The 14,536-nt window shown below is 48.2% G+C and overlaps 1 protein-coding gene across 1 annotated transcript in view; it reads right to left on the bottom strand.

Annotated features, from left to right (window-relative positions):
* Positions 1 to 2,986: 2,986 nt before the first annotated feature.
* Positions 2,987 to 14,536, bottom strand: part of CCND2 (cyclin D2) — a 29,795-nt gene continuing 18,245 nt past the window's right edge. The window contains exon 5 of the mRNA XM_028120980.2: positions 2,987 to 8,403. Within this exon, the coding sequence (XP_027976781.2) occupies positions 8,254 to 8,403 (150 nt within the window). The 3' untranslated portion in view covers positions 2,987 to 8,253. The remainder of the gene's footprint in view (positions 8,404 to 14,536) is intronic.

The following is a 14,536-nucleotide window of genomic DNA, read 5'->3' as shown; positions in this document are numbered from 1 at the left end:
CTCCACCTGAGGCGTACAGGAGTCCTACCTCATAGCAGACAGGTAAGGCAGACACATTTTTGCAGCCGAGCTGCAAATGCAGCAGGTGACATGCAGTAGGTGATGCAGGTGGCATCAAGGAGTGAATCAGGTTCAGTGGGTGCTAGGGGACAGAGAAGGGGTCAGACCATCCTCAGCTGCAGTCCCGACTGCCCCTCAGGCTGGTTGTTGCCAGGACGTGGATTTTCCAAGAGTAGTTAGAGTCCCGACTTTTATGTGAAAGCTCTCATCTTACATTGGCAAGTAAGTCCAAGGCAATTTAAATCCTGGTGGGAGTCCAACTAAATATTAAATGTCTCTGCAGGCCACCAGATTGCCAGTCCCTGAGCAGAATCAGAAGTCATGAATCGCACCAGCTTCTCCCAGATGGAGTCAGAATGTAGTAGTAACAGAGAGAAGCGGGTGAGGAAACTGCTGGTCCCTCTGGTGGCCAGAGAGCGGAGTTCCTTCTGGGCAGTCATCCTACACCGGGCTGCAAAAGGGTCTTTTGGGAAGTTGTTCCTGTCTGTGGTGTTGGCGCCACCTGGTGGACTTCCCAGGAAGCACCGCAGGTTTAGTCCTCCATGTTGACTCCTAGGAAGGCCAGAGGGGTAGTTTAAGGCTGGCGGTGACAAGTAAAAGCCAGAGCCAAAGCAAATCACCATGAATGAAATGCAAGCCATGTTTCAGATAAAGCAGAAACTCAAGGCTCCAGTGGGAAAATGAGGTGGGGTCGGAGGGGACAGCAGAGCTGTCTTGCTGTCTTCTCGTGCCACCCAGTGCTGCTTGACTGAGCTTCCGGTCAGAGCTGATAGACTCCGCCCCTCTTCCGTGCGGGGTAGGCCCCCAGAGCCCAGAGCGTGGAAGCCACCAGTCATCATCTCGAAAGTGCCACCCTTAGTTATTTGAGCCTAAGAGATATTAGGTAGGTGGGAATCCAAAATTAGTGTTTGTGGCTGAGTTCATCCTGTCTCGTGAGGATAAGGTCTGTGTTTACGGCATTTCAGATTCATTATATCATATGTGTTCTTCAAGCTATTTGAATATTTTCCCTTCCTCTTTAATTTGCATTATGCATTCACTTCCCATCCCTTTATTTTTGGAAAAGGTCAAACTGTTTCTACCATAGAGTTTCCAAACTGTGCTGCACCTTACCAAAAGGGTTTTCCTAAAACACATTTACTTGAGGAAACCTGTCCACTGTCTCCTCAGAAAGTGTCCCCTCCCACCTTTGGTATCAATTTACTCCATAGGCATTGCATTTGCTGTCAGAGCTCCATGCAATCTTGTAGGCTTTGTGTTTTGTTTCCGCTAGTGAAAGCTCCTTAACCACGGGGTGCAGGTTTTGTCTTCTGGGCTTTTCCTTGAAGGCTCAGCATAGACCCTGCACACAAGAGTGCTGGCTGTGGATGCTCAGCTCTGATAGGCTGAACCTTCACATCCACAGTCACCAGCACTTTTGGTGCCGTTATTGCTATGAGAGCAGGGGAGAAAAAAATCTGGTATGATATTCGGTTTTGAATACTCGCTTCATGGCAGTGTGTTGAGAGTATCACGAAGCCAGCTGTAACATTTTATTTTGGTGTTACATCTGTGTACTGCATAACAGTTCTAGATCTTTGGAAAGCTATGTAAGAAATACAAAAGTAGGCCCTAAGCACAAAAGACCTGGGATTTCTAGTTCTTCACTCCATCGCTAACTTCCACTTCCAGAAAAGGGCACTTTTGTCTCAGGTTTGAGATTTTCCAAGTGTAGGATGAGACGGCTCTGGAAGAGTATCACTAGCCAGCTGTATGGAATGGAGCATCTGCTCCCTTCCCACCCCTAAACATCTGCAGTTCTGAATGGGAGAAGCCCGAGGTGTTCCTGGATGGCATTTGGAAGAAGGAGTGGTGTTGTAGTGTTAGTAACAGATAGGCACCGATTCTGCAGGGCAAACAGTTGGGGGATGGGGGGCAGGGACCCGGCTGTACAACAGGTCGTGCAGAAGAGAATTCCAGGGATGGTTAAGAGAGGCAACCGGGGCCCTTGGAAACTCCCAAGAGGCCTCGCAGACTTCACTAGGCAGAGACCCAAGGAAAAAAGCTATCCCTGCTTGTCTCCAAGAATGGTGACTGTCAGTGGGGGATGGAGACAAAGGGAAATTTCTAGGGTCCTTGTAAGATTAGAAATCCTGTTAAGGGGAGTTTGTTCAGAATATGTGGATTTTCCCAATGACCAGTATTAATCTACCCGTTGCAGCTCAGGACAGAATTAAACTGGGAAACAGCCTCCAGTGGCTTTGAGAGAAACAGGGAACTACAGAGAGCACAAGTGTTTATAGCAACATCAAAATGGCTATGACGCCATTGCCCTTTGCATTACCCATTGCTTTTGTGAAGGAGGCTGGTCTGAGGAGCAGCCAGGACCAAGGCCTGCCAATTCATTTAGGTGTGCACTCTCCCACCTGCTTCCTAGGCTCTACCTCACCACCCCTCCCCCAAGGGTACTTATGGCCCAGTCCTCACAGGAGAGTTATAGACCGGGTCGGGAATCAGGGGGGAGCTGCGAGGAGCGGCAGACTGGAGCCAAGACACCTACAGAGGTGGAGTTCTCCAGAGACCCCCCCCCCCGTCTGGAGATGGCACCCAGGGCCTCTAGCACCTCCCGAGGCAGAAGATGCTCACAACAAGAGTGAATAGCTGGCCCAGGAACGAAGCCCAGTCGTCATAGCAGGGACTTGCCCACCTCAGGAAGTTGGGCTGAATCATCTAGTTTATGAGACGGCTCCCCGTGGGACCCAAAAGGGAGAAAAAAGCCATCGACTATGTGTACTGTAGATACACAGATACACACGTCGAGTGCCTCTCAGGTTAGGATTTGTGTTTTATGCCACTACCACTTGTTACCAACAGTGTTCTGACAGAAGAAAGACGCGTTCTATTCTGAGGGCTGCTGGTCTCTAAATAAGTCAAAGTGGCCAGAGGATTTAGGTCAAGGTGAGTTTATTGTCCAAATAGCATAACCTAATTGCATCCAAAACCATTTGCAAATCCATCTTTAAGCTGGTCAGAATAACAGGCCATTATTTTTTAAAATCACTTAACACTGAACAGACAGGACCTCTTAAAAGGCGGCTGACTATACCATGTCACCATCATAACCAGTAAAACATTTTTTCCACACTTCCAAAAGCCTTTTGTTTATACTGATCATGCTACTTTAGCACTTGCTAGCATCCCGACCAAATAAACACCCACACCTCTTATAGAGTACATTGTGAGAGAATAACATTGACTCGATATGGCATCACACTCATTTTAAAGCAAAAAAAAAAAAAATTATAATAATAATAAAAGAAGTCCAAGACGAGAAACTGTAACTGAGAGAGAAAGAGATCTGAGGTACATGGTACAAGGGTAATGAACATAATGGAAAAAATCCAATGGCCCAGTGATTTGCTGGGGACTTAAGAGTTGGCCAACAGTACGAAACAAAAACCAATCAAAAAAAAAAAATGAAAACTTTTTTTTTTTTTTTTTAAGGACAGGCACCTGTCAAAATACACTGGATACTGCAATGGCTACAGTCAGTAAGGCACTTTTTTTCCCCAAAGTAGGCTGCAGGCAAAGGAATAAACATTGCAGCGACAAGCGTGCATGTGTACATTTGCTGATGGCTTCTTGAAACCTGAGCCAAGAATCGGGTCTGATAGTCCAGCCAAGTCTAAAAGCAGAGAGACACAAATGTAGGAGAATAGCTCTGGCTGAAAACACTGTTCTGGGTTGTTTAGAATCCAGAATCATGAAAAGCCACGGGGTATGAGAAAGTCATAAACATCCTCCTGAATCTTCCTGCCCTATTTTGTACAAATGGGCGACAGCATGAGTGGCTCTTCGAAACTGCTCGGAGCCCACACCGCTAGAAGCCTGCGCTCATTCTATAGCTACGGTTTGTTGGCTTAAGGGGACTTTACTGTCTCAGCACTAATTTCCCTTTTAAAGCTATTCTCAGGGTTGGACTGTCTCAAAGATAAACAAAGAGGAATCCTTTTGGCTTAGAAGCCAACTGGCTTACTCAGACTTCCTCCCCGTTCCTACCTCCCATTCCCACACTACCAATATTATCTTCTTGAACTAGAAAATCATTATTTACATGATATAAGGTGCAAGTCTCTTTCTTCTCCCAGCCCTGCCCCTGTGGCCCATGGAGAGAAACTTCCCCCGCCCTCTTGTGAGCAAGTCGTCCAATCCTGCCTCATGCTCTTCACCTCCATGCTAGAGCTCCCCCGGGGCAGTGTGGAAAGGCCCGGAGGGTGCCAGACCACAGGAAAGCTACAACCCCCTCTGAAGAGAAGCCCATCCTGCCGGCAAAGGGCTGCTTCTGGCCCTGGGCTGCCTGGGAAAAGCAGCAGACCAAGAGTCTCCTGTACAGAGCACGGAGACCAAAGGGGATCTTGCTGTTGAGACGTGGTGAGCTCTTCAGTGGGGTTCTGGGACAGTTCCAGAATAAAGCCTCCTCTGAGACAAGCCCCCTTCTCTGAGGAGCCCTCCTGTCAACACGGGAAGACATTCTAAGGAGGGACCTACCCCCTGCTCCCACCTGCAGGCTTCTTGGCTGGTAGGAACCTGCATGGAATTGAATTATGCTTAGCATATATTTTTGGCATACTAGGACTTTCCCCCCTGGGATTTGGCCAAAATAGGGGAAGGAATAAAATTTGGCAGGCTTAGGGGAACAATTTAGCCCCCACTGATGGAGAAAAACAGTTAACAACAATGACCCAAAAAACCAAAAACCAAAAACACAGAGAGGAGGAAGAACAGAGAGAAAGACAACAGAGTAGAAAAAAGACCAGAATAGGTCTGGAACCCCATTTGTGGGAGGTGAGAAGGAGAAAAAAATCTGTGGCGGAGGGCTGAACTCCCTCTCACGAAAACTCCTACCAAGGAAACCAAGATCTAAGGGGAGGGCATCAGCTACTTTAACAAATCCAAGCTTCCTTCTTTTGTTTAAGGAGGGAGTAGGCAGAAAAGCCAAACAACCTAGCACCTTCCCATCAGCAACACCACACCTCCCATCACACCAGGCCCCGAGGACCAGAAGGAGAAAAAGATCAGAAGGCCCCGGTGGCACCCAGGGCTCCAGGAAAACTGGGAAGTTGCAGACTGCAGGGAGAGCCTGTAGGCCTGTTCCCTTCCTTATTCGTCCGGTTCTGTTTGAGCTTAGGGACAGTCACCATTAAGTGACTTTGTACCTTGCTTTCGTTAGGCTCCAAGACTCCCAAGGACTTAGGGACCACACCTCCTTCCATTCCCTGTTACTCCTCAAAGGCCTGAAAGAGCGTCCTATGCAAAGTGAGCTCTTGACAAAACACTGGCTGCTCAGCTTTCCTCTCCAAAACTTCAGAATTCACCACCCACTGTCCTACCAGAAACTCCCTAGAATTTTAGGGTTGTGCTAACTCACCAAATCCTGAACCCTTCCAAACATACTTCAAGAGAGACTGACTCATCGGAATGGCATCTCTGCAGAGATGCAGCCTCTTCACCTCCCTCCCGCTCCCACTCCAATACTCATCTGCCCTGTTTTCCCCATCATGCCAATTCAATGCAATTTAAAACCTGAAAACCACCGAGTGCCACTTAGCAGAGGGGCTGGCCGGCCGCGGTGCGAGACAGGTGGGAGGAGGCACCCTTGTGATCCCGTGTGTGGCAGATTCATGTGCCCACAGATTCAGACCTAGAAAAGCCTCTGAGATGATCCTAAACTGGGGATAGCCATGTCAGGGAAGGGGAAAGAGAGATAAGCAGATGAAAGTCCTGCTTTAAAGAAAGGGCCACAGAGGAGGATCTCCAAATAGCCTGCTGGAATTCTTTTCAATCTGTCTCCTGATACCTGGTCCCTAAGTGCAAATTATGACTTCCTAGTTCACTGCATAAATGTTTGTGCTGAACATCTGCCCTGGGGGATGGGGGGAGGGGAAATCCCTTGGTTCAATTGTATTTTTTCCATCATGATGAGGATACCGGAGTCAAAATGGAAGCCTAATGACCTTCATGACTGAAAAGGTCCCTGGGTGTCAGACCCAAGGGCCAAATCCACCCCACCCTCCACCTGAGAGGGGCTTTCGGCCTCCTCGCCGACTTCTCCTTTCCCCGCACTAACGGCTCCCAAGCAGAAACTATGCGGTTGTGAGGTATTATGAAAACAAAAATGTGAATCATTTTCTTTTGTAGCTATTGATTTTGTCCAGTAAACCTGAGGTAAAGAATGCTCTGTCTTTGAAGAATGTGATAAGAGAGAGAGAGAGAGAGAAAACCAAAAGGAAAAAACAAAAAACAAAACAAAAACAAAAAAACCATGAATACGCTACCAGAAGAAAAACTATGGAAGGGCTTTTCCAGTACGAAGAACTCCTATCTTGACCACCTACTTCAGGACTTGGAATTTAAGCAGTAAAATAATATATTATAAAAATGTTTATAAAATAGCAGCACACTCTGTGAAACATTACAGCTAGGTACTGTTAATGTGAATAAGGATGAATGATCTTAGCTTCTTAGCAGCGCAAAAAAAAAAATAATCATAAAAAACTGAACACAATAAACTGAAAAATAAGAGACCCTTAGATTTTTCTCCATCTTCAACCCTCATACTACGAAACAAGGCAGAATCTGTGTATAAAATAATTCTTCAAAGCAGCCCTGTTCTGATTTTTTCTTTCTAACTTAAAAAGGCAAATATTTTAATAGCTTCATTACCTGTCAATTATAATTGTGCAAAAAAAAAAAAAGTTGTTGCTCCAACCTCTTCGCTAACTGAATGCCTCTAAGAAGTGGAGAGGAAAAAAATTCAAGTACGCTGAATACAACTTTGCAATGAAATTAACGAAAAAACGGAAAAGGGAACAAAATGCCACACTCTGATATTCAGCTGTCTGTCTGCACCAGCAGTAACTTTTCTTTCCATGTCCAGAGGAGAAGCATATAGGTGGGAATTAAGATCCTTCTTTGCCACCGAAATGGTAACAGATCTTTGTTTGTAGGCTTTTTGGAGGAATGTTGTGATGGGAATGTCGGTGGAAAGGGATGTCTCTTGAGTCCCGGTAGGGATACCAGAACTGTGTACCAGAGAATGCCAGATACCAGAAGTGAATAGTCCCCCGACTTGGGGCAGGCAGGGAGGAGCACAGGAGAAGCAGGGAGGAGTCTATTCAGCATGACTTGCATAAACCATCCCATCTATCCCTCGGGAACAAGTTTTCAAAGTGCTTTTCGAATGGAATGGTTTATAACAATGCTAAACTGTGGACCAGACATGCCAATCAGCACCAAAAATCAGTTTTTTAATAAAGGATGCCAAGGTCACATTACCCTCTTGAATACATGAAGAGAAAATATTCCATTCCAGATCCCACCCTTGGTCTCCATCTCCCTCCATTTCATATGAGTTTTGGTTATGGCCCAAAGCGAGATTGCCCCTTTTGATAAAAATATGGTGGTGTCTGCAATGAACCATGTTTGGAAGAAGAAGCAAGATGTCACAAGCACATGAAACCCAGAATCCAATCACCTGTGTCCAACTGGCAAAATAAAACATCTCTTTTAGGTAGCAGCTACTGTAGACAGCAAGAGATCATAACTAGAGATTCAGCTATGCTCCGGACTTAGTAACAAACAGGTGGTCGAGAACAAAGGTGCTTCTACATCCAAAATGGTTCAATCAGGTTGAGAGATTGTTTTGTACTCCCTCCCCATCGTGTCCCTTATTTCTAATTCTTTCTTGAGTTCATTGCTTTGCAATCTAATCATGCCATAAATGGCATACGCAAGTTCCTTGAAATTATCCTACAAGGGGTGTGTACATGCTAGTTCATAACATGAAAAAAAAAAAAGCCTCCTCTAATTTGTTCCCATATTTGCAGGCGTACATTTTCTCTAGCTACTCTGCAGGTTTTTCTGTAAGCATTTTACTATTACTTTTAACATAATCAAACAATAACTGTTCGCATATACAAGGGATTCCCTTCTGTTGTACTTCAAATAGGCACCAAATGCTTTTAGTTATTCCGTTTTTATAGGACCTTTTTCTCTCACTTCTAAAAGATCTTTCAATATGATCTAGGTGGGGGCAGAATTTTTTTTGTTGTTGCTTTTAAAGTTTCATCCTAAAACATAAAGAACAAAACACAACCAGAGAGAAGGAGAGAGCAGATGTGAACGCTATCTCTCCCATTCGGCCCGACTTCGTCCTCACAGGTCAATATCCCTCACGTCCGTAGGGGTGCTGGCCTGGTCCAGTTCATCCTCCGACTTGGACCCGTCCCCCTGGTCCTGACGGAACTGCTGCAGGCTGTTGAGCAGCACCACCTCAATCTGCTCCTGGCAGGCTTTGAGGCAGTCCTAGAAGGAGAGGGGGTCAGACCAGAGCTGTTAGCAAGATCAACAGTGTGCACAGCATTTATGAAGAAAATATACACAATGGAAGCCTCGCGGGCTTCATGCCGGTTTCCCAGTAGAAAGATGTGCTCCGGCAGAGCTGTGGGACCACACTGCTCCAAGTGGGGTCCACAGCCGGCAGCATCGGCACCCCCTTGTTGAAAATGCAGAATCCCGGCCCATTCCAGATCAATCAAAACAGAATCGGTATTTTTAGCAGAAGCCCAGCTGAGACAAACACACATGAGAATCTGGCCAAGATGCTGAGCCCTTTACAGACACGCCGCACCCGGTAACCCCAGCGCCAACTGGGGGCTTTCTGCTTGTGGACTGTGGGAGGTGACAGAGAAAACGGCAAAGGCTAGCACCGCAGACAGAGCCACAGAGTCAGGCAGGTGTGGCACCAGAGGGATGGATGAGAAGAGAGTGCACTGAACTGTACTCAGAAACCGCGGAGGTTCTTAAAAAGAAAAACGCCCGGTATTCAGCTTTACTTAACCACCCTCAATTCTCATATTACTACAACACGGAATGTTGACAGAACTCTGGACTTTGCAACTGTCCAATTTGGGAGTAAGTAAGAATTTGCAACATTGTTTGATATTAGTCTATATTTGGTAGGGAAAATTCAGAGTAAGTTTGCCCCAGGCAGAAGCTTCTGGTTAGCGGGGTGCCGTGGAATGCGTGGCAATTCATGGGTGTCACGAGGGAGGGGCTGGCTCCTAGCGGCAAGTGGGCTAAAGAGAATCGCTCTTAGCAGATATGCTCCCCGCCTCTCCTCTGCAATGCTCTGTTTCTGCACTCAAGCAGCATCTACATCTGGAAAACATGTTAAATCGACTCCGCTTGCGTCTTCCCACAGCTTAATCTAGGCTTCCCTTGTTGTTTGTTTCACTGTGCAATTCTCACTGCCTGGAGGCTACTGTTTGCCAAGCACAAAAGCATTATCTTTATTTTCTGAAGATCTAAAATAAAGTTGGACTGAACTACTCAGGGACACAGTTTCCATGCCCCCCAATGTTCCATTCCTATCTTGTCCATTCCACGTTTCAAACTACAGCTTTTTACGAAACTGAAGATTAGGAACAACAGCCGCAGGTTGCTAAGGGCAGAGATGGAGTATCACCCAGCATGCAAGACAAATGAAAACAGGGAGATAGTATTTGCGACCCGCCCACCATACTTGCAGGGAGCAACGAGGTCATTTCACTTCTCGGATCTGCTCCCCAACTTGTAAAATAAGGATGAAAAACACTCATAGGGTAATGGTCAACTCTTGAGATGATGTATCTCAGGTGCTCTATTCAATAAATGAACCCCATTTCTTATGAATGACAAGAAACCCGTCCTGGAGTCTGAAAGAATTCTTTCGATTTCTTTAAGATGAGATATGGATAAGCATTTGCTCCAGATTGCTGAAGGCAAGCACCATGTGTCTGGCACTGGGGGTGGATCGTGGAACAAGACAGACAGAACCCAGCCTCAGAGATCTCTGGGCCACCCTGAACAAGCTGAAGGGTCAGGGACTGGCAACATCTCTCAGACTTCTGTGGCATGCCCTGGCCATATCCTCTACCCTGTCGATTGATCCCCTAACCATCGACAAGAAACCTTCCCTGGGCTCCTCCTCCAAAGCCCACGCCCAGGGGTTGTGCTTCCAGGTCACTCACCACTCGCCCCCGTGAGCTCGGGGCGAAGGCTAAAGGCATAACGTTTCTAAGGGCATTTCCATTTCAGTAGAAGATATCAGAAAACCCGAAAGCCTTACAATCGATAAAGAAAACTGATCTTAAATAAAGATAAAGCTGGTGTGGGCAAACAAGGCAAACAAACGACTATAGGTAAACAACTCTCAACTCTCCTTGGGAAGGTCGTGCATCAGAGGTGGACAGTGGGGCCCACGGTCAGTTTTCCTTCCAAAGCCAGAGTAGGTGGCTTGTTCTCCATTTGAGCACCATCTGAAGAAGCCGACTTGTTCTGAGAGGCCATGTTGGTGGCATAACACTATCCTCAAAAGCCCCGTCTCATGTCTCGGGCGCCCTCTGCCCTCCCTCATTCCCCTGAACTCCTCACTGAGAAATGAGGGGCTGCAGAATTGAAATGAATATTAGTTTCCTCTTTCTTTTTTCTCGCAGGGAATAAAGAGTTGAATCCAGCCAGTTGTGATGGGATGCCCCTCCGCTACAGAGGTCCTTCAGGAGCTGGTGAAGGTTATGTTTAAAAGGAGGCAGGGGGAATGGGTCAGAACCCTCCATACCACAGGGACGGTACCCACATGCTTGCCTCCATGGAGGACAAATCCTATCCAAAGCATAGGGCATAAAGAGCTTTTTTCCCCCCCCCGAAGTATTATTAACGTATGTGTTCTATTAATTTCAGGTGTGGCATAAAGGGCTTTTGTTCTCTAAAGAGGATGGCAGGATTCTCAGCTGATTGAGGGACTGTGTGTGTAGGGGAGGGACAGACAATAGCTCTGAACCACTAAATTCAAAAAGAAATGCCAGTCAGGTGTCAGCAACGAGGCCTCTTTAACAAGACGGTTTCCCATGGCACAGCCATTTGGTGAAGACTCCCTGACATGAAGGTGAAGGTCGTGTGGAAGACCCTGCCCACCACTAAGAGCCCTAGTGCCTCCGGCCGATTCTGTCCAGCTTTCCTTCCTCTGAGGCTGTATTTCGGTGCCAGGGGGAGGTCATCAAGGTCAGCCCACCTTCCACCCCAAAAATATGACTAACGCAGGACTCCATGATTATCACTGCATTAGCCACACCAGCATCCCTGAGAAAGATCGTCGTCCACACAAGGAGACAAAGCTCAAGAAAGCGAAAGGACCTGATCTGGGGCCATATTAGAGTCTTCGCTTTTGGGACGCCGGCGATTCTACTGTTTCTGGCATTCAGCCTTCCCTTCCAGCAGCCTGAAACCTCAAAGAATGGTTCTAGAAAAATTCCTACAGGGAAGGCTGGGACCTTGGACAGTCACTTCTACTGGACTTTCAGAGCCATGGGACTGAAGATAACATGCCTCAAGTGTCACATTTATGTAAGTTCCAGCCAAGAACACACATACCGGCCTTCCTGAATAAAATAAAGGAAGGTTTCATGTAAAGCACTTTCCTCGGCCCTGTTTTCATTTCAGTCTAAATCATGACTGATGATGGCCAGGCTCTTGATCTTTGATACCTCCTACTTGAAGAGATAAATGACTATAGCAGTTACCCCAGAAATGAGGGACCCTGAACTCCATCCCCGGCTCGCTTCTAGATTCACGTGGGACAGAGCGGGAAGCTAACCCTCTCTGGGCTCAATCATGTCCCTCACTCCTGGAAAGCTCTCTGGGGCCTCGGCCTACCACTCCTTCAGGTTCCCCTTCTTCACAGCTCGGCTATGATCAGCTTGAGTTTTAAGTGCAGATCACCCATCCTTAACTGGATAAAAAAACTTAAGGGCAAGTGTCTGTCTTGCAAGAACCATGTCAAACAGTCTACTCTGTGATGGTGGAGAAAGAGACATCATCACGCCCCCTTCCTGGAGACAGAACTCACTCCCTGTATTTTAATACCCTCCTTTAGCATTGTTAGGAACCATCCTTGGACTTGCAAAGAGCACAAGAATTTTCTGTGAGCTGATGGAAAGTGAAGGGAGAAGGAAATGTGTGGTGGTGCTGTTACCTGAGCCAGACATGCCCACCCCACACAGCCCCGTTCCCGCCCAAGGAGCTCCCACTCTCCCAAGCAGCAGGGCAGGATGGCACACGGGACTGGGGTGGCAGGAGCGGTGACCTGGAGAGGGGGAACGTGCCTCAAACCCAGCAGGGTTGCTGGTGCTGGAAGGTCAAGCTGAGAGAAGGAAATAAAGAGGGGGGGGGCCAGTTCAAGGGCCCGAAAAGAAAAGGAGGCAAAGCTGGGGAAGAGCAGAATCCATAGTATTTCCAAAGGGCAGAATCACAAGACGCCACACAGAGGCAATTACAGAGTCGGGGGATTTGGGGGTCTGAACGGCTTCTGGGGCTCAAACAGCCACACGCCCTCATTGTACGGCTAGAGAACGGAACTGAAACTGGCTTGTCCCCCGGTTCCTTCGAGTTAAAAGCTAAGCCTGGCTTTAAACGGGCAAGCCTCCAGCTTCAGAACTCTTTCCCCTAAGACCCTCTGCTTCTTCCCAGCTCTAAGGAAAGACATACAGGGCAGAGAATCTCCAAGAAAGGGAGACGTAGCCCCAAGGGACTGGTGGGCAGGGGAGGGGGGGGCACCGGACAGCTCGTCCAGTGAAAAGATGCTACATGCATGCAAAATGCAGCAGCTCTGGGACCTCTGCTTTCCGGCAGCCTCCGAAAGCACCGGTCATTGTGTTAAGATGCCCCGAATTAAGCTGATTAAAAGGAAAGCCATAATGCTCGTCTGTCAGCCTGGACAGGTGGCACTCCACAGTGCTGGAGGTCGGGCAAACCTCCAACTCCGATGATGATCGGCTCCCTCCCTGGCCCCTGCCCCCCAGCCCGGAGCCCTGACAGCAGTGTTTGTGATCTCCAGCTCGTTACACGGGCCTCCGACTTCCTCTGCGTGCTGGCTCGGGCTCTGCGCCCTGCACCCTCCTCGGCCTCCATGAATGGGCTGACGGAACTCCTACCATTAGCCCCCAGTGTAACTGCATCACGCCATTGTCACCACACACGCACTGCACTCAACAGGGGGACAAAGGGCTGAATGAGCCCCAGACCCGCGGCCAACTCAGGCAGAGACAACTTAGGAAACTATCTCATTCTTCCTTTCTTCACAGGCTGTTTGGCTTATTTCCTTGCATACCAAATGAAGCCCGCAGAAGAAATAAGGCAGGAGAGGGAAGCATGAGCCTCCAGTTCGATTCCGTCCCCCTCCCCGCGCCCAGCTTCCCCTCCGGCCACTCTTCACAAGGTCCTTGACCACAGGCCCCGTCAGGTCCACAAAGGACAGCCCCAGCCGTACAGGGGCCCTCAGGAGAAGGTGTGCCGTGAGCGGGTCGGTGCCTCTCACTGAGGAGGACAGAGACACAGGGCTGGGGACCCGGACCAGAGCATGTAGTCAAAATCAAGACTTCCTCCCCTGCACAGCGAATGGGTTTTCAACAGCTCACTGGCGACCATGATCCTAACATGCCAGGATGACCCTAACACAGGGGTATACTGAATCTTCTCTACGTGCTATTTAAGTACGAGACAGAGTTTTAACGTAACCAATGTAGAAAAGGAGGAATATAGGGACCAGGGAACTAGCGTCTGCCTCCATCAAATTATCTCCCAATAGCTTCACAGCAAGGTCACGGCCCGTGAGCCTGACTCTTGCGTTTTTATCAGTCTGTAAAACTGTGTCACGTGAAGGTGATGTGTTTTGCTCAGGACCTTGGTGTGTAAATTAAGGCTTATAGGGCTTTCCCAAAGACCTGGGGAGACCAAAGACTCAGAAACACACTCTAAGCCCATATGCCTGGCCTTTGTGTCCTCCGTTCCTTCCTTCCGGCTTCCCTCCCTCTCTTCAGCATCATTCCCAAGCCTCTGCCAGGGGCTCTGGATAAAGAGCACAGTAAAAGTTGGGTCCTGTTCAAGAGGCTCTATAGACAAGGAACGCTGAGATAAATGCTGGCACAAAGCACGAGCCGAGTGCCGAGGGGACGGAAGAGGAACCCCGAGTCTGCCCGGCGGAGCAGGGAAAGGTTCACCGGGGAACCAGGACGCTCGAGCCCTCCTCTCAAACTCACCCTTGGCAACGGAAGCCCCGGTAGAAGTTTCCCCAAAGCCAGCACCGCCTCGCTGGCTGGCGTCTGTTTTTAGCAACACTTATGACTGGGAGGAAAAAGTACTTAAAATATACCACCCTCTGAGACTTTTATTCCCTGTAAAACTGTCAGGCTTCTCACTCAGCTTTCTCTTTGGAATGAAGCATTTTGGTTTATTTTGGCAACCAGACGGAGCAACAAAGACCGACTTTCTCAGAGCTGCCTGGGTCCCTCCGATCAAAGCTATCTGCCGCTGGCTAGTGAGCCGGAGAAACTTGTCTGCCTGTCTCATAGGAATCCAGGGGACCCGCTTTCCCCAGTCCGACCCCTGACAATGCATGGAGAGA

This window comes from Eumetopias jubatus, unplaced genomic scaffold, assembly GCF_037043125.1.
Source record: "Eumetopias jubatus isolate StellerSeaLion01/CBP00866 unplaced genomic scaffold, mEumJub1_p1.0 scaffold_8, whole genome shotgun sequence".
NCBI lineage: Eukaryota > Metazoa > Chordata > Mammalia > Carnivora > Otariidae > Eumetopias > Eumetopias jubatus.
The sequence above is the reverse complement of the archived record's forward strand: the minus strand, read 5'-3'. Positions and strand labels throughout refer to the sequence as shown.